General features: G+C 39.8%; 1 protein-coding gene across 1 annotated transcript; it reads left to right on the forward strand.

Moving 5' to 3' along the window:
* The first annotated feature begins 1,066 nt into the window (after positions 1–1,066).
* On the forward strand, positions 1,067–20,607 carry LOC134676320 (T-complex protein 1 subunit delta). Its single transcript, XM_063534718.1, has 11 exons — positions 1,067–1,299; positions 3,931–3,983; positions 4,232–4,321; positions 4,719–4,886; positions 6,735–6,876; positions 7,326–7,534; positions 8,167–8,306; positions 8,714–8,918; positions 19,102–19,384; positions 19,521–19,726; positions 20,120–20,607. The coding sequence occupies exons 1-11, from the start codon at positions 1,194–1,196 to the stop codon at positions 20,135–20,137; spliced, it is 1,620 nt and encodes a 539-aa protein (XP_063390788.1). The 5' UTR covers positions 1,067–1,193; the 3' UTR covers positions 20,138–20,607.
* Positions 20,608–20,749: the final 142 nt, after the last annotated feature.

Below are 20,749 nucleotides of genomic sequence, written 5' to 3' on the forward strand. Positions count from 1 at the left end.
TCATATTCATATTTATTATTAATAATGTACACATACATTACAAGTCAAGTTTACAATGGGTGAAATATATCCCAGATAAAATTACAGTTCTATTGCCCAATTTCTACCCGATCTACCCGGTTTTAATAACTGTTGGACTGCACAGATTAGGCAGTACATAAATGAGGCTCGTATCTTGTTTGGTACTAAAATTACAGTTGTATTGGGCAGATTCTTAACTAGTTTTAGCAGTTTTGTCAATCGCAGTCACTTTTTAGTATCTGAGATATAAAAACAAGTGTGTTTTAAAAAGAAAACTAGTGCCTGCGCTAAATCAGAGGGTTGAGTTGACGAGCCGACACCACCACCAGGCTCCGTTTAGTAAGCCGTGGAAAAACCGGAACAAAAGGGATTCAAGTATCATGACCTTTAGTGTCGTACTATAATCACGTGACCAGTGTTGTCAGCATAGCAAAAACCATAAAATAGCACTGGCGCGCCCTCAAATCCCACGACTCTTCTCTTTCCGCACAGACTCTATGTTTAACGAAGATATTGAAGCTTCAATTAATAGCTATTTCGTTCCGCTGTGTAGCGTTTATCGATATATAACATGATTAAAATCGACTTTTGACATCCCTAAAAGAGCACACATACACGCTTTTACGCACACATACACAGCCTGGATGCATCACAAAAGGCAACACTTGATTTGAAGTTCACCTTGTCAGCAGTATGGTTGTCCTTTTTTGACAAATGGCATTTTAAAAGAGCGAGGAGAGAGAAATGATACTAGTTGCTGCGCCGTCAAATAGAACAATAAACGTAGGGGCCTTGATCTGCACAGTCGGACTGCACAGTTTTATCGCAACGATTTATCGTTACGTGAGTAGCGGGGGTGACAATTCGTTGTCGATTATCGAAACGATTTGTCATACACACGGTTCGATTTATCTGCACAGTCGGACTGCACAGTTTTATCGCAACGATTTATCACCTGCTCCAGCTAAATGCGCCGCGTGCAATTACAAGAAACAAAAACCTTTAGAAAAATACAGTTGATAACTGTCAGTTCAATTAGTTCAAAGCAAACTGTCAGTGTCATTGTCAACAATTTTAATATTTGTGCTAGTACTCGAGAAATATATTTCTACTTTTAATCCACTTTAATCGTGGGAATCTTGATATAAACGAAGTGAATTAATCCAACGACAATGGTTATTAAAGCGGGCGGTGATTCCGCTAAAGTTAATTCGGCTGTTTACAAGGATAAAAGCAAGCCGACAGACATTCGGCTGAGCAACATAAATGCCGCAAAAGGTATCTCTACACTACAATTACCTATATGACTAATAACATCTGAATTTTTATTTTGATTCCATCGGCAATATATGAATGAAATACATAATCTTTGAAAACATTATGTAGAAAGGAGGCTTAAATTATCTAACTACATAGCTTTTTTTCCCTTTAACCGTCTGTTTTACGCGATATTTTCATTTTTTATGCGTCTCGGTTTTGTTCAAGTTAAGTTTAGTCATGTGACTATAGTAAGGGAATAAAAATATGCAATTTCTTTGAAAGGTACAGGTTCTAGAATTAATCTGTGTAATTACTAAACATCGGTATCAACGTTCAAATTTCGTGGCAATGTACGGTTGGCAGAAAAATAAATACAAACAAATCACTTAGTATTTTTAACCTTTATTTTGTATATGTAAATAAAAAAGCCCCTAAATAGTACATTTCCTAATTAGGGTGGTAAAACAAAGAAAGGCCGCGCAATCGCAATTGTTGCGGCCCAAGCTGCAAGCGAGGGACGTAATTATGCGATCGAGGGCTTTCTTCATTACCTCCCGTGTTGGAAAAATATGTGCACATTTGGCCAGAAAGCGGCTCTATCCGTACGCGTAGCGTGCGGAAAAAGCCACTTTATGTCCAGGTGTGGCATACAATATTTTACGAGTTAGAATAGATCACTAAAATTTGTTCCATAGATTTTGCTGTCAATCTTTGACGTCTGTAAGAATATATCCATTTTAAATGACTAAAAGATCTTTCCACGCTGACTGAGGTAATAGGAAGGTATGTCAAGCATTGAAAATTTTGCACACAGTTTTTATTTACACTTTCTGGTATTTCAGCCTCGTTGTTTTTAGATAGTTGGTTAATTATTTGTACAGTCTTATAACCAGGATTTTTCTTTAATACACTTTTTAATTTAAAATAAACTTTTCTGGCATTTTGATGTAACCTTAACGTTGATATTTTTTTTTGCAAACCATGAACAATGTTTAATGATTCTGCTAGACTCAGTTTTGGATCCTCCAATAATTTTATTGACTTAGCAATTATACTAAAGTGTGTATCGACGAATAGTAACTCAGTTTTTAAATTCCGGTTACGGAAAATTTTTTTTGCTTTAGAAATTGCACTCGCTTCACGCGGATTTAAGGCATCGATGACAGATTTGATTTTATCATAATGCATGTGATAATATGAGGCAGCATTTAACCATGTTCCCCATCTTGTTATCACGGGTCGGGGTGGTAGAGGAATATTTACACACATTTGATGAAATAATTTTGTCCTTGAAGGAGCGTTACGAAATATTTTTTTGATACAGTCAATCAAACTGTTTATGGTCGGGTAAAGACTTCTAATTATCTCTGCGACTCGATTACATCCATGTGCTATGCATGTTACATGAGTCATATTTTTATATTTCTGAACAAGGTTTTTAGCTGCTTTTACCATGTAGGAACCGGCATCCGTTATAAAAAATAATAATTTATCCATGTTTTTTTTGTATTCATCGCCCCAAAGATCTTCAAGGGTTTCCTCAACGAGTTTGGTTATTGTCGAATGGTTAGTCGCCTCCAATACCTTAGAGGCAAATAAATGTGGCTGGGTACTAGTTCCATCTAGAGCTCCGATCAAAATATTTGCCACTTTTTTTCCCACGGAATCTGATGTTTCATCAACACTGAGGTAAATCATTTTATTTTGTAATTTCTCTTTCAATTCATTTTTTTTCTTTTCATACAATTCAGGTAAGCATTTTACTCGTATTTTTGTTTCACTCGGCACAGTAATATCGTTTCCATATTTATGATTTAAAAGGTTTTCTACAAAATTTCTAAATTTAGGATTGTCTAATTTTGACCACGGTATATTCGAACAAATCATAAACTCTGTTAAATCTTTATTAAATTTTTCTTGTGCATTATTTTTATGAATTTTGTTGTGTAAATCTGTTTTTAAATGGCGGTCGATACTAGATTTAGAGGGAAATAATTTCGAATTACACAATTTGCAATATACGATATCGTCTTTAATTTCGAAATCAGCATTATCTCGTATTATATCCTGTAAATGGCAGCGTGAATCAGATAATTTATCTTGATGAGATTTTGATTTCAAATGTTTCTCTATATTGTACCTTTTCTTTTTTATATTCATTTCGCAAATAGTACAGCAAGCACCTTCGTTAGTGAATATAAAATCAGTATACTGCGTCAAATCCATTTTCTCAAGTCTGATAGGGAGTTGGGTAAAGATTTATCAATGCTAAATTGTAGTTGTAAGTGTTTTTAAGAACTATTATCGTTGAAGATTTTACCACATATTATTTTGCATGACAATTAAATTGACATTTGTTGCCTATTTGGCATTTAGAATTTTTTTTACAAATGGATAATGAAATGAGTATTGAGGTTCTATGACGTATTAAGAATATAAACCTCTTTAAATATATGTACAGTTTACCAAAGTACGATTAAGAATAAAAATAAATTAAATGTTATTTATTACTAATAAATAAAACAATGATACCTATGTATTTCTTTTTTTGCGACCCTTACCAAGTGCCACGAAATTTGAACGTTGATACCGATGTTTAGTAATTACTTAGTTTCATTGTTTAAACCTAGGTATATTATTATTTTCCAGCTGTATCAGATGCTATCCGCACCAGTCTCGGGCCCCGTGGGATGGACAAAATGGTAACAATGAAATTCTACTGAAAATTTACAAGTTAACTCAACAAGTTTTTATTTATTTACATTTACATTATGTATTGTACTTATAGTGTAACATGAAATAAGGAAAGCATAATACAATATGTAAATTAATTGAAAGAGCCTTTTATATTAATGATTAGATTTTTAATTATTTGTTTAAAACCTTTTACTAAAGTGGTAATGTTACAAACCATTGATATTGAAAGGTCATTCTAAATATTTGCTTTTAGATCCAAGCCGCAAATGGTGAGGTGACAATAACCAATGATGGAGCTACTATTTTGAAACAGATGAGCGTCATTCACCCAGCTGCTAAAATGGTAAGACTTATCAGCATATATGTATACATTCACATAGATCGTTTCTACTTAACTAATATTTTTGATGGTTCATTTATTATTTTAGATATGAAAAGTTTATGATTCATTACTTAGAGTCTACAAATCCAGAATATTCTTAATTGGAAATAATTAGTGTCATACCATACATGTTTGTCATTGTTATCCATTTAAAAAAAAAACCTTAACAAGTTTTCAATATTGGTTATAGTTTTTTCTTTGAGCATTAGATTTCAACTACAAGTGCCTGATTTAGAAACTGCTTAGTTCCATATGTATAATTGTATAGAAACAAAATACTAGAAGTCAGGCATACGAAATACTAGACTTACTAGAGGATGTAAGTTGGCTATGAGTACATTTTCTTGTCATATTACAGTTGGTAGAATTGTCCCGCGCCCAAGACATTGAGGCAGGCGACGGCACTACCTCAGTGGTGGTGATCGCCGGAGCCCTGCTGGACTCGGCTGAGAAACTCTTGCAGAAGGGCATCCATCCTACAGTCATTTCAGATGGGTTCCAGAAAGCTCTACAAATGGCCCTACAAGTAAATGATTTTCTTTTTTCAAAAATTGCTTTAATTTTTATTATGAAGAACACTAATAAATATACCTAATTTAAATTATACTGTAGTGTTTCATAATACTAATGATTTGACCACCAAAGATGTCAAACTTCCTGCATTACACAAGTCACACAGGGGCAAAAATTAAAACAATGTAACCCATGTAACCCAGTTGTGTTGTATAGTCAACACAAAATGAAACAGGAATCCAGCGAAACAAGAATCTGGTGAATTTGGAACTAACCCAAGTACAATTTGTGCAATAATAATTGAATCATGGCATGGCCTCCTTTTGTTTACATTTTTAGGGTTCCGTACCTCAAAACGAAAAAACGGAACCCTTATAGGATCACTCGTGCGTCTGTCTGTCCGTCCGTCTGTCACAGCTAATTTGCTCCGAAACTACTGGGCCAATTAAGCTGAAATTTGGTACAGATATGTAAGTCTGTGACCCAAAGACGGATATGTAACGTCAACAAATGAATTTTAAACATAACGGCTACTTTTGGGGGGTAAAAGATAAAATTTAAAAACAAAGTTTTGGAAACTATATTGTGTTACATATCAAATGAAAGAGCTCATTGTGGGAATTTCAAATATATTTTTTTTATAAATTTACGATATAAAGTTTAGAAGTTATTCAAGAAAATAGACAAAAAATGACCATTCCCACCCCTCTATTTCCGAAACTACAGCGTCTAAAATTCTGAAAAAAATACACAAAATAGTCCTTTACCTAAAGATGACAGGAAAACCTATGAGAAATCTACAGTCAAGCGTGAGTCGGATTTAAGAACAAAAATGCTTTTTTGGTTTTTTAGGGACACAGCCGCAATGGTTTAAGTGAAACGGGATGTAGACAGCTATTGCGAAGGTCCTAGGCCGATATCCGCATAAGGCCCGAAGCGTCCCGAAGAGGCGTGCCTTTAGCTTCAAGCGTGAGTCGGAATGACGACAAAAATTCGCGATTTCGGGGTTGGTTCATAATAAAAGTTGTAAAGCTCAGTATAATCCGAAAACCTCCCCGGCTACGGGAATGCACTTATTTTTTGGCCACCCTGTAGGCATTATCTCTCTTCGGCCTTCGCTTTTAAAACACTTGCGGAAGTTGTAGGAAGCGCGAATCCGTCGGACGCTCCGAGCTATCAGCCCTACGCGGAGCTCGGTCTTCAGTCTTCGCATTTGGACACTTATACTACTGTTCGCTATTTAATCCTCCTATCTACCTAAGAAACTACTTTGCATAGCAGAGATATAAGCCATCACGCCAGAAAACTTCATGTTACATCTGCAGTGGCGGATTTGCCCTAAGGCACAGTAGGCCCGGGGCCCGGGCCTAGGGCGGCAAGATATTTAGGGGCGGCAAATTGTGACAAAAAATTCGCTGATGGTAACAAGAAATAACTCAAAATGTAGCCAATATTATGGGTGCCTTGAAAGGGGCGGCTACAGGGCCTGGGGCCTAGGGCGGCAAAGACTGCAAATCCGCCACTGTACATCTGGTTTGTGACTGACCCATTCGGGTTTTTCAAGACGTTTCACTCACGTCACGTTTCATGTACTTACGAAAAATTTTTTTTGAAAATTGTGTGATGTACGGAACCCTTGAAACGCGAGTCCGAACTCGCACTTGACCAGTTTTATTTTAAGATTCATGTGGAATAGAATATACAAACAGCACCATACAAATATGTACAAAGGTAGTGAAAAGCTATTTTTGTTTGATTTGAACATTCCATTCCAATATCATGCTACAGAATTAATAATTATTTTGTTAAAACGACTTGTATGTCTTCATAAATTATTCTAATGGTTTCCCCATTCTCCTAGGTGATTGAAGGCATGGCGACTCCCGTGGACCTCCAGAACGAGGAAGCCCTGCTGCAGGCGGCAGCCACATCCCTCAACTCCAAAGTTGTATCTCAGCACTCAACCATTCTGGCTCCTATTTCTGTCCAGGCTATTCGCGCTGGTGAGCTATTGATTCAAATAATATTTGTTGTACATTGGCGTTCAAAAGTGCATGGTGATGTTTCAACAGTCATATTATGGCATTACGGTCGACATCCATGAACTTTTGAACGTCACTGCACAGTGAAATCTCGATAATCCCGCACGTCGATGTACCAGTATACCCAGTAATCTGGCACAAACATTTTGGTGAAAGTGAATTTCTTTGTCCATTTGCTTTTACAGTATAGCGGCGTTCTTAAAGCGCGCGTCGATAGCAAACACGGTGTGCACAATGTCTTATAGCCAATCCTTTACACCATTAGGTGGGTCCACACGGAACGAACAAGGGATGTATAGAAGTGCCTCGCCCGAGGCATTGCGGCCGAGGCACGTTTCGCGCGGCAATTTCTGTGTGGACCTATTATAAAACGCCCTCAGGAATGAGTAGTAACTGTAGTCGATTGTCAGTGATGGAGCCGATAGTGGGCGGCGTGGGCGCGCGCGTGGACCTGCGCGACGTGAAGGTGCTGGAGCGGCTCGGCGGCACCGTCGAGGACACCGAGCTCGTGCAGGGGCTCGTCATCCCGCACCGCGCCGCCAACGTCAACGGGCCGCACAGGCTCGAGAAGGCCAAAGTCGGCCTGATACAGTTCTGCATATCGCCGCCCAAGACTGATGTAAGTAGCTGTAGTTATTGATAGTGTTGGAGTGGGGCGTGGCTCGTGCCGTCTGTACAGTCAACGTCAAAGATATGTTAACGGTTTTGCACCATAGTCCTTTGTAATAAGGCGAAAAATGTAAACATATCTTCCACGTCAACTACGTAACGTTATATAATACATCGAAATCGATAACGAATGATTCACTTTTGCCAATGTAAATCAAAACCTAAAAGCCGAAAAGTAATAATGAAAGCACACACTTATGTAATTTTTTATTAAATAAAAAAAAACAATACGTTAGGCCGGGGTCGTTTTCACCCGCCGCCCGCGGCCGACAGCGGCCCGCCGCCCGCGGCGTCTGAATGGTATGGTGGTGGCGTTTTCGGGGGGACGCCGCACGCGGCGGGCGAAAACGACCACTCCCGAGCATTCCCGAACATACCATTCAGACGCCGCGGGCGGCGGGTGAAAACGACCCCGGCCTTAGCACGTTTGCGGCGCAACTTTGCGCCACGACTTTCCAGTCTTTCCATTGGCGTGATTAGTGATGACGTCTTTGGCGTCAAAAGTAATAAAAAAGAACTACTTAATTTAAACAAATCAGGTATATCTTAATCATCCTTGTTTTGTCTTGTTTTGGTGTACAGATGGACCACAACGTAATCGTGTCGGACTACGCCGCGATGGACCGCGTGCTCAAAGAGGAGCGCCAGTACATCCTCAACATCGTGAAGCAGATCAAGAAGGCGGGCTGCAACGTGCTGCTCGTGCAGAAGTCCATCCTCAGGTCAGTTTACTAACGAACTATCCATCTTTTACCCGCAAGACGCGCTAAGGATGGAATTACATTTATCAGGATCGAGCCGCATTTTATGTATGCCAAAATAATTCAAGAATTGAGGCAAGTATCCATATGTACGAAAGAGACTGGTCAATCAGATTATCTTAAAGGAAAATTAAGTAAATGTTGCATTTTATAGGTTTTTGTTTGAGACTAGGGTGATATTCTTTCCTATGTAATTGCATCTTACTCTGTTATTAAGTAAAATGTAACACACATATACATTGGACAGGTGGAATACCATCCTAAGCAGTATTAGTCATGACTGACTGTTTTGCGCGAACTTAGAGTGGTCAACTATAATGATTATATTATGCACTTAATGATACTGACATTCAATTTCTTTGTTTCAGAGACGCCTTGAGTGATTTAGCGGTGCACTTCCTCGACAAGATCAAGTGCATGGTCATCAAGGACATCGAGCGCGAGGACATCGAATTCGTGTGCAAGACGCTCGGCTGCCGGCCCATCGCGTCGCTCGACCACTTCACCGCCGAGAACCTGGTCAACGTGGACCTGGTCGAGGAGGTCAACGAGCCCTCCGGCAGATATATCAAGGTGAGTTATTTAGACCGGACGTGTGAAGTTGGCGAGACGACCTCGGAGTGGTAACCGAAAATCAGAAGAAATCGTTCCCGAAAAAAACGCAAAAAGGTGCCTAAAAATTCGGGCAGGGCGGCCTCATCGTACAGACGGGAGGATCGAGGCGAGGGAGGCGAATAATGTCGGTATTTCGTGACGCGGCATAGGCCGGCGCGCGTAATCTGGACCCGGTTTTAAACTGAATTCGAGCACGGCGTTAAAGGCCCATTTACATGGTGCGAGTTTCTCGCACGCTTTGGGGCGAGAAATCGTATGACATTATCGTATGCAATAATCGTCAGGCGATTATCGTATAAAAATGTTTACACTCATGCGAGAAATAAAAACTCGCCTACGATTATGTCATGCGATACTCGAATGGAGATTATCGCCAGGCGAAATAGTTTACACGGGGAGCTGCGTTCTAGGGAGATATTTGCGTACGATTTCTCGACTCGTTTAAACTGGTTCTCGTGTGACATTTTTTCACGTACGTGCGAGTATCGCACGAATCGGTGCGAACCGATTTTTATACGAGTTTTACCTGTCAACTTACGTGATTAGATTTACTAATCTTTTCACTATATTGTCAATATTCTTAGTAAATATTTCTTGTTTCTCTCATTATTTAATAACTAGATGAAAACCCGGCTTCGCTCGGGTAAAATAAATTATAATAATAGGTACTAATTTTGAATTGAGTAATTATTTACTTTAAGACTTCAAACCTTCATCAAGGCAGTTACATACCTATCTCATCTCCGATAACTTTAAATCCATAACATACAGTTTAACTGGTTTACTAATATGTGGCCGAAAATTGTATGGCAAATTATCACTTCCCAAACTATTTTTCCCATAGTATCATTTGGCAAAACTATCAGATGGCAAACCAATGTTTCGCATATATAACATGTCGCAAATGATTATTTACAATATTATTCGCCTAATATTGTGATGCATACTACTAAATACCCTAATAATATAGTACTCAACTACTCATGGTACAAATTACAGTAGCATTTTATTTCGTTACGTAGGTAGTTTTTTCGAGATGTGCAGTTCAATGATGGAGGTAGTAATTTTGTTTACTACATTTCTGGCAACAGTTTGTTTTCGTGGGGTCGCAATTCTTACCTAACCTAACCCACTTTTCTGGCAACAGTTCGTTTTCTTGGGGGTCGCAGTTCTAACCTAACCTAACCCACCTTTCAGGCAACAGTTTGTTTTCGTGGGGTCGCAGTTCTGACCTAACCTAACCCACTTTTCTGGCAACAGCTCGTTTTCTTGGGGGTTGCTGTTCTAACCTAACCTAACCCACTTTTCTGGCAACAGTTCGTTTTCTTGGGGGTTGCAGTTCTAATCTAACCTAACCCACTTTTCTGGCAACAGTTCGTTTTCTTGGGGGTGGCAGTTCTAACCTAACCTAACCCACCTTTCAGGCAACAGTTTGTTTTCGTAGGGTCGCAGTTCTAACCTAACCTAACCCACTTTTCTGCCAACAGTTCGTTTTCTTGGGGGTCGCAGTTCTAATCTAACCTAACCCACTTTTCTGGCAACAGTTCGTTTTCTTGGGGGTGGCAGTTCTAACCTAACCTAACCCACCTTTCAGGCAACAGTTTGTTTTCGTAGGGTCGCAGTTCTAACCTAACCTAACCCACTTTTCTGCCAACAGTTCGTTTTCTTGGGGGTCGCAGTTCTAATCTAACCTAACCCACCTTTCAGGCAACAGTTTGTTTTCGTGGGGACGCAGTTCTAACCTAACCTAAGCCACTTTTCTGGCAACAGTTCGTTTTCTTCGGGGTTGCAGTTCTAACCTAACCTAACCCACTTTTCTGGCAACAGTTCGTTTTCTTGGGGGTCGCAGTTCTAACCTAACCCACCTTTCAGGCAACATTTTGTTTTCGTGGGGTCGCAGTTCTAACCTAACCTAACCCACTTTTCTGGCAACAGTTCGTTTTCTCGGGGGTCGCAGTTCTAACCTAACCTAACCCACCTTTCAGGTAACAGTTTGTTTTCGTGGGGTCGCAGTTCTAACCTAACCTAACCCACTTTTCTGGCAACAGTTTGTTTTCGTGGGATCGCAGTTCTAACGTAACCTAACCCACTTTTCTGGCAACAGTTCGTTTTCTCGGGGGTCGCAGTTCTAACCTAACCCACCTTTGAGGCAACAGTTTGTTTTCGTGGGGTCGCAGTTCTAACCTAACCTAACCCACTTTTCTGGCAACAGTTCGTTTTCTTGGGGATTGCAGTCATCTAACCTAAAACATGTTGGTACAGTCATCAAATCTATTAGCGTAGTGGCACCCGTCCATGGAAATATGTAGATACGTTTGTTAAAAAAAAAGCCACCAACAGGTCAAATAGCCATCAAAATATATTATGAAAAGTAAGTATAAATAAAGCAAACGTTTTTTGACAATGAAGAGTTAGCTAAGTTGAAACATTTGCTCAGTGACTATTTGTCTTAATGAATTTTGGTAAAATGAACATCTACTAAATAAAATTGTGATCAAATAAAAAGTATGCGGAGTTTCAATTTTGGCAAACGTTATGTAACAATAAATAGTTAGGTATAATAAAACATTTGCTTAGTGACTATTTTTCTAAATAAATCGTGGTAAAATGAACATCTGCTAAATAAAATTGTAGTCAAATAAAAATTATGCTAAATAATAATATGCTAAGCATTGGTTTGCCAACTAAAAGTACTGCAATAAGTTGGTTGGGAAGTGAAATTAGGCGAAAAATATTTCGGCGAGATGGCAGTACACCAGTTTAACTCTAAACGTACTATTCCGATATATCTTAAAACAAATATGTATGTAATAAAAAACCGGGCAAGTGCGAGTCGGACTCGCGCACGAAGGGTTCCGTGCCATAATGCAAAAAAAAAAAACAAAAAAAAGCTAAATAAAAAACGGTCACCCATCCAAGTACTGACCACTCCCGACGTTGCTTAACTTTGGTCAAAAATCACGTTTGTTGTATGGGAGCCCCATTTAAATCTTTATGTTATTTTGTTTTTAGTATTTGTTGTTATAGCGGCAACAGAAATAAAACATCTATGAAAATTTCAACTGTCTAGCTATCACGGTTCGTGAGATACAGCCTGGTGACAGACAGACGGACGGACGGACGGACGTTTTACCCTTTGGGTACGGAACCCTAAAAAACCTAATCTAACCCACGTTAGGTTTTTTAGGGTTCCGTACCCAAAGGGTAAAACGGGGCCCTATTACTAAGACTTCGCTGTCCGTCCGTCCGTCCGTCTGTCACCAGGCTGTATCTCACGAACCGTGATAGCTAGACAGTTGAAATTTTCACAGATTATGTATTTCTGTTGCTACTTACATATCACGGTTCATGAGATACAGCCTGGTGACAGACAGACAGACGAACAGTGAAGTAAACTGAAATAAATATCATATACCTACTAAGAAAGACCGGCCAAGTGCGAGTCGGACTCGCGCACGAAAGGTTTCGTGCCATTACGCACAAAACGGCAAAAAAATACGTTTGTTGCATGGGAGCCCCACTTTATTTATTTTATTCCGTTTTTAGTACTTATTTGTTGTTATAACTGTCTAGCTATCACGGTTCATGAGATACAACCTACAGACAGACGGATAGAGGAGTCTTAGTAATAGTAGGGTCTTGTTTTTACCCTTCGGGTACGGAACCTACTATTACTAAGACTCCTCTATCCGTCTGTCTGTAGGTTGTATCTCATGAACCGTGATATGTAAGTAGCAACAGAAATACATAATCTGTGAAAATTTCATCTACTCTTGGAAGTGGATATTTTTCTACTATTAAATGCTTGTTCAAAGTGGCTGGCCACATAAGGTCAGTGACCCTGTAATAAAACCTTATTATAGTTGTAGACACGAGTTATCGGTCGAGCAAGATTGCTTAATGAGGGGCCATAAAATTATTATTCCCGTTAGCTTGCATAAGCAAATTTTAAGTGAATTGCATAAGGGTCATTTCGGTGTAAATAAAATGAAGTCAGAAGCGCGGGAAAGGCTGTGGTGGCCCGGTATGTCAGCTGATATTGAGCGCTGTGTAGCATCATGCGGCGTGTGCAGCACACTCCGCGCCGCCCCACCACGCGTCCCCCTGGTGCCCTGGCCTTATCCAACAGCTGCATGGCAACGAGTTCACGTGGATTTTTTAGGCCCGCTCAATAATATGGTGTTTTTAGTAATTGTAGACGCGTACTCGAAGTGGGTCGAATGTTTTAATGTTACTTCTGGTTATGGTTCGCGGGTGGTTATTGATAAGCTTTGCGAAGTGATGGCGCGGTTTGGACTATTTAATACAATTGTCTCAGATAACGGCACATCTTTCGTCTCATCGGAATTTAAAGAATTTTGCTCGCGTAATAAAATCGAACTAATTACTGCGCCGGCTTATAACCCGGCCAGCAATGGCCAAGCAGAAAGCTACGTAAAAATAATAAAAAAATCTATTAAATCCATAATTCTCTCAGGGACTAGCCCAAGAAATATAAATATTAAATTACAAGAATTTTTATTGCGTTACCGGAATTCTATTCACAGCACGACTAACAGATCTCCCGCTGAGGTTTTATTCGGACGTAAACTCAGATGTAGCCTGGATTTGCTAAAACCTGCCGTCTTATCGCCTACCGACCCAACACTCGATAAAGTAGTCAAAGACAAACAGTGCTTGCAGCGTGAATACTACTCTGGTAACCGTAATGTAGATTTTAAGATAGATGAGTCAGTGTTAGTGCAAAGTGTAATAAATAAAAAGACGTTCTGGGTACCCGGTGTTATTGTGAGGAAGATAGGCCAGACATTATTCTTAGTAAGAATTTCGAACTCTGATAAATTAGAAAAAAAACATGCCAATCAACTCCTCAAATATAGGGGGAGGGAGTGTACAGCGGATGATCTGGAGGAGCAGCCGACCAATCGACACGCTCGAGAGCCGGATGAGGACGCAGATGACGCAATACCGGTCATCATTTTCGACGAGCATGTACCACCGGAGCACGCAGCTCAGCGCAGTGGCACGCTCAGTTCAGTCGAGCCAGGATCTGCGGCTGCGGTGCCTGGCCAGAGCATACCTGCGCCGGGGCCGCCACCACCGGCCGAGGCCACCGACGGCACTGATGCGTGCCTGTGGTCGGACTGCGACGAGAGCCCTGCCACGGCGGCACCACCCGGCGCAACGGATGGTTCCGTGGCCGGCCCAGCGGCGGTCGATGCCCCGGTTGAGGGCGAACCTCCCCGTGAAGGATATTTGAAGCGGAACAAAAACATTGTAGATTTTAGAAAGTATTTTTAGGTTAAGGTGGAGGGAATGTAGTAAACGTACTTTAGATATAACGCGCGGCTGCGCCCGCGCCTAATTAGTCATTAAATAGCTACCACACTGTCCATACGTGTGTTTGACTCTGTCCTCCCGATTTACCGTTATAACAGAACCCTAATAAAGTGTATAGATTTGTAACACAGCAGAGATCTAGTCTTTCTAGTGACTAATAGCCTTGTATGCTTGTTTGCCACCAACATGGCATTTAAAACATATTAATAAAAACTTACTCATTTCATCCGTCATATACAGCCTAGTATTGGCTTTAATATATATTGGGTCTGAAATATTTTTTTTATTTAATTTTTTAGTATGTATAGCGGCAACAGAAATACATCATTTGTGAAAATTTCAACTGTCTAGTTATCACGGTTCATAAGATCATGAAATACAGACAGACGGACGGACAGACGGACATCGGAGTCTTAGTAATAGGGTCCCGTTTTTACCCTTTGGGTATGGAACACTAAAAAGTGACCAAGAGCTCCAGTGCCCCAGGCTGGAATCGAAACAGCATCCTCTGCTATAGCCGCTGGTGCCTGTGCCATTTGGCCACCGGACCCCAGCGGCATAGGTCGAATTTTTCCAAGTATATGCACTTCTTACTGAAGGCCCAGTTCCACCTGGCCACCCCTAAGGTAAAATTGAAATTATGTAGAATTGGGATTATGTAGAATTAAGCTTCTGTAAAATTGAAATTATGTAGATTTGGGAATCTGTAAAATTGAAAATCTGTAGAATTGGTAATCTGTGATAGGAATCTGTAGAAATGAGACTAAACCCTTAGTAATGTGGTAATAGGGGTCCCGTTTTTAGCCTCTGGGCGCAGAATCTAAAAATCAACCTTGTTTTGGTACTATGTACTAAGCTTCACTATGACTCTGAAATTGTAGCAGTAATTAATTTTGTTTTAGTTGTCACCTGACGATTTATTTAAGTCAAACTCTGAAGTTATTATTTTACACTTTTATTTGAATCAGCATAAAATATATCTTTTTATATATACTATATATATATATATATATATATATATATATATATATATATATATATATATATATATATATATATATATATATATATATTAATCTTATATTCAACTTACATTGACTCCAGAGATTACTTCTTCTTAAATCTTGTGTTTTCCCGGCCTAGCACCGGGGTCTGCTTTCCTGCTCAGTCTTCTCCACTTTGCCCAGTCTTCGGCATCCACTCACATCACTCAGATCACTTATTATTAAAAAATTAGCTTCATTCAATTCACTGATAAGCCTCAAGTTTGATTCTTTGAAGTTAGTCTAAAACACAAATATCAAATATGTCCACCATACACTGTAGTTGTTCGCACTGGTTCACACTGGATCATATAATCAGAGTGGAGTCAACTGGTTCTTAAACTCAAGAGTTTCTTTGAATTACTTTTGTGACTTAACTTCACTTTCATCTCGCTTTAGTTTGTCAAGCACATTCCTTCAAGGTTCTTCCTTCCATTCTGAAATGTATAAATACAACTGAGTATACTGTATATAAAATTTGTGTCCCGTCTGGTCTAGTGGGTGGTGACCTTACCTATAAAGTCAAAGGTCTTGGGTTTGAATCCTGGTAAGGGCATTTATTTGTGTGATGAGCCGAGATATTTGTTACCGAGTCATGGATGTTTTCTATGTATTTAAGTACTTCCAAAGAGACGTTCAGCGCTATCAGCTATGAACTTTGTAACATGTAATGGGTCTCACATATGGAATACAATGGGAACTATTGTCAAACCAACAATTGTGGCAAGGTTTGTCCAAGTAACAAAATTATGTGAGAAATTATGTATCAACAACAAAACAATAATGAAAGTTGAAACAATTATGTGGTTTGAAGATACTCACGATTTTCGGCATAGGTTTATATATTTGTTTTACGCGTTGGTGCCGTGTCATCGTTAGTATTGTAGTCACAAACATTTAAACTGAAAAATAAGTTTTAATTCCCATCAATAATGCATCTGTCATCTTACACAGATAGTGATTATCGTCGTTTTTTTTTTAAATAGGCTTTCTACACGCTCGACGCCAAACGCGCCTGTGTGACGGAGCCTTAAATGTCATATACTTACTATTGTAAGAAAAACCGGCCAAGTGCGGTTCGGACTCGCGCACGAAGGGTTCCATACTTTTTAGTATTTGTTGTTATAGCGGCAACAGAAATACATCATCTGTGAAAATTTCAACTGCCTAGGCCTATCACGGTTCATGAGACAGACAGACGGACAATGAAGTACATCTGAAATAAATGTCATATACCTACTAAGAAAAACCGGCCAAGTGCGAGTCGGACTCGCTAATAGGTTCATAGGGTCATATCCAGCCTAGCATTGCATTGGCCCCGCTTAAATATTTTAAGAGTGTAATAGATTTGTAACCGGTCAGCAACGTGAGTCCCTTGGAGAAGCAGAGGTCTAGTCTAAACTCCCACTTACCATCGGCATTAACAGCCTTGTATGCTTATTTGCCAACAACATGTCATATTAAAACGTATTATTAAAAATTTACTCGGTCAGCAATGTGAGTCCCTTGGAGAAGCAGAGGTCTCGTCTAAACTCCCACTTACCATCGGCATTAACAGCCTTGTATGCTTGTTTGCCACCAACATGTCATATAAAAACATATTAATAAAAATTTACTCATTTCATCGGTCATATCCAGCCTACCATTGCATTGGCCCCGCTTAAATATTTTAAGAGTGTAATAGATTTGTAACCGGTCAGCAATGTGAGTCCCTTGGAGAAGCAGAGGTCTAGTCTAAACTCCCACTTACCATCGGCATTAACAGCCTTGTATGCTTGTTTGCCACCAACATGTCATATTAAAACATATTAATAAAAATTTACTAATTTCATCGGTCATATCCAGCCTAGCATTGCAGTGGCCCCGCTTAATGTTTTAAGAGTGTAATAGATTTGTAACCGGTCAGCAATGCGAGTCCCTTGGAAAAGCAGAGGTCTAGTCTAAACTCCCACTTACCATCGGCATTAACAGCCTTGTATGCTTGTTTGCCACCAACATGTCATATTAAAACATATTAATAAAAATTTACTCATTTCATCGGTCATATCCAGCCTAGCATTGCATTGGCCCCGCTTAAATATTTCTTTAATTTGTTTTTAGCATTTATTTTGTTGTTATAGCGGCAACAGAAATACATCATTTGTGAAAATTTAAACTGTCTAGTTAATCTAGTTATCATGGTTCATGAGATCTTGAGATACAGCCTTGTGACAGACAGACGGACAGCAGAGTCTTAGTATTTAATAGGGTCCCGTTTTTACCCTTTGGGTATGGAACCCTTAAAAGTGACCAAGGCCTCCAGTGCCCCAGGCTGGAATCAAAGCAGCGTCCTCTGCTATCGCAGCAGGTGCCTGTGCCATTCTGCCACCGGGCCACGGCGGCATAGGTCGAATTTTTGAATACTAAACACAATACTCCCATGGAACGCTTTGAAGTTCAAATCTCGTTACGTTACGATGGCGTTTGCACTTTGCACTATGTTCGGTGACTATTTTTTATTGTTAACACACACAATACACTATTTAACAGGTTTTTATCACGTATTTTCGAATAAATTAGTAATTCAAAACACCCCAAAGCCGACGTCTGAGGTTTGACGTCTAGGCAGTGTTGCAATCGTCTTAAAAGCCGTAACAGACTATCGCACGTTCTGGCTTAAAAAAAAATGTAATAATTATACCGGTATACATATCCATATGAAACGAAACTTAATGCAAATAATAACCATTATACATACCGGAGTCATCAAATAAACAGTAATATTCGTCTTGCTTTTTATTTAAAAAAAAAAACGACCAACCTAACTTGTAAGCATGTTTGCAGTTTCTAAACGCAACAAACGCTGTCAAATGACAATCAACAAATTGAACATTTGCATTCTTTGTCGAAATTTTTTCACTTTTAAATGCAAAATACTCGACAATACGAATTTTGCGGATACATGTTCTCGATTCAAAAGTGATATTTTTTCAAGCTCTTTCGATTGAGCATAATTTCATTTAGGTCTACCGTTAAACCGGCTCGCGTTTATATATAAAGATATATTTTAAGTTGCTTTGACGAGTATTTTAATATTGGCTCTTGGCTGAAATAACATGACGTTGCTTTTAAGAAAAAATAAGTTGCCGGGAAACGACAACATATAAGTACACCTACACGGTGTTTCTGTGATATGATATCTGACTATACTCTGGGGGGTGAATACATAGGTACCTATGTAGCTCATACAAAAGAACTTTTACTTACCTACTCCATGGTAGGTAGGTAGGTTGTCATAAATTTCGAAGAGTCATAATATGTAGGTAGGTACGTCAATGTTTTCTATGGAAAAAGCAGATTTGTTTCGCGTTCGCGATTTCGGGGTTGGCTCCACACTCTAAAAGCTGTTCAGTATGACCTAATTCACCCATCAGAGTACCTATGGTCAAACATCACAAAAGACACTGTATGAAAAGAAAAATATTGTTGTACGTTTTGGCTATTAATAAAACATTTTAAATGTCCCAAAAAACGCATAAAATTGGGACTACAAAAAACATGAACTCGAAAGTCTCGAAATGCGATTCTCGAATTAAAATTTTGTTTACACGGAGACATCCAATCAGCAAAGGCGAGACGATTATCGCTCCTTCTAGTACGATATCGTATGTTTAGTTTACATGATACAATATTTTTTCTCGTGCTACGATAATCGTGCGTTCGAGGCGAGAAACTCGAACCATGTAAATGGGCCTTAAGCGACGGTTACTATTTCCCAGATGACGGGGTGTTCGGGCGGCGGGCGCACGGTGTCGGTGCTGGTGCGCGGATCGTCGGGCGCGGTGGTGGCGGAGGCGGCGCGCTCGCTGCACGACGCGCTGTGCGCCGTGCGCTGCGTGGCGCGCCGCCCCGCGCTGCTGCCGGGCGGGGGCGCCCCGGAGGCCGCCGCCGCCGCCGCGCTCGCCCGGGCCGCCATCGCCGCGCCCGGCGCCGACCACTACTGCCTGCGCGCCTACTCCGACGCGCTCGAAGTTGTACCCTCCACGCTCGCCGAGAATGCGGGTAATATTTCTTTTTTGACTGAATATTCTATTTATTTAAGAAAATGTTTTCCTTAAAAATATAGCTCCGGGTTTGCGAGTATCTCAAATGGATCACTCTTAACCTTAAGCGTATCCGTTATTAAATATTTACGCAGGTTTGAACCCGATCGAGACGGTGACGGAGCTGCGCGCGGCGCACGCGGCGGGCGGGTCGGGCGCGGCCGGCGCGGGCGTGAACGTGCGGCGCGGGCGCGTCACGGACATGCGGCAGGAGCACGTGCTGCAGCCGCTGCACGTCACCGCCTCCGCGCTCGCGCTCGCCACCGAGACCGTGCGCGCTATACTCAAGATCGACGACATCGTGAGTATACACTACACTTATCTGTGACGCGATTGACTGACTGATCGGCAAACACACTTCACTGATAGTTAACTTTCCCAGCCCACACCAATCTAAGTTTCATAAAAAAATTATACTTATTTGTGATTCATTTCTAAACTAGTACATTTTAGCGAAAGTATAATTTAATTCGAACCTTAAATAATTATTAGTGTTGAAATTGAAATTCTATTAACCTCTCTGGTTAATACATTATATACCTGGAAAAGGATTCAATATGTTGCTATTTTTACAGTACCACATTAATCCGCCTTATCAAAAACTTTAGATCCGCCTCTACGTAACAGTAACAACATGAAACTCCCTAATAAATATTCTGAACACCTGAATAAACATTGTATTTTTTCTTTTCAGGTAAATACTATGAACTGAAGTGCCTACGCTATTCACAAAGTATTAGTTTTAATCTCCTTAGTTTCAATAAACGCTTGTTTTAATTTTCGTCACAGGATGGCATTTATGTATGTTCACATTTAGTGTTATACTCGTATATTATTACTCATTCAGAATTAATGACTGTTAGGTCTTATATACTGCTTTTTATTTACAACTTGATATTAAATGTCAACAAAATTTGGAACTAAACTAAAGAAGTTCGTAAAATATTAGTCGCAACTGTCACAAGTACTTGTGTTCGAGATAGTTTTATTTTTATTTTCGCATTGAGATAACTTTTAGGGAATTACTTTCCCTATTATTAAATGTGTAGGTCTATCTTGGATATATGTATTTATTTTTGTATTTTTTGTGGTACTAGCTACAAATAATTCAAGTCCCGGAAAATTTAATAAGGACTCACAACTTTAATTAAATTAATATTTCAAAATAAAGTATTAATTCAATCGACGTGTTTTGTTTATCCCATCGACTCACTTACCCGACTTTGCCACATGGTCAATGTGTTGACTGAACACGAACAACGCTTCATGGCGTCAAAAGCTGCCAACAAACTTGATACCATAAAACCATTATTCCCACTTACCA

Source organism: Cydia fagiglandana, chromosome 1, assembly GCF_963556715.1.
Source record: "Cydia fagiglandana chromosome 1, ilCydFagi1.1, whole genome shotgun sequence".
NCBI lineage: Eukaryota > Metazoa > Arthropoda > Insecta > Lepidoptera > Tortricidae > Cydia > Cydia fagiglandana.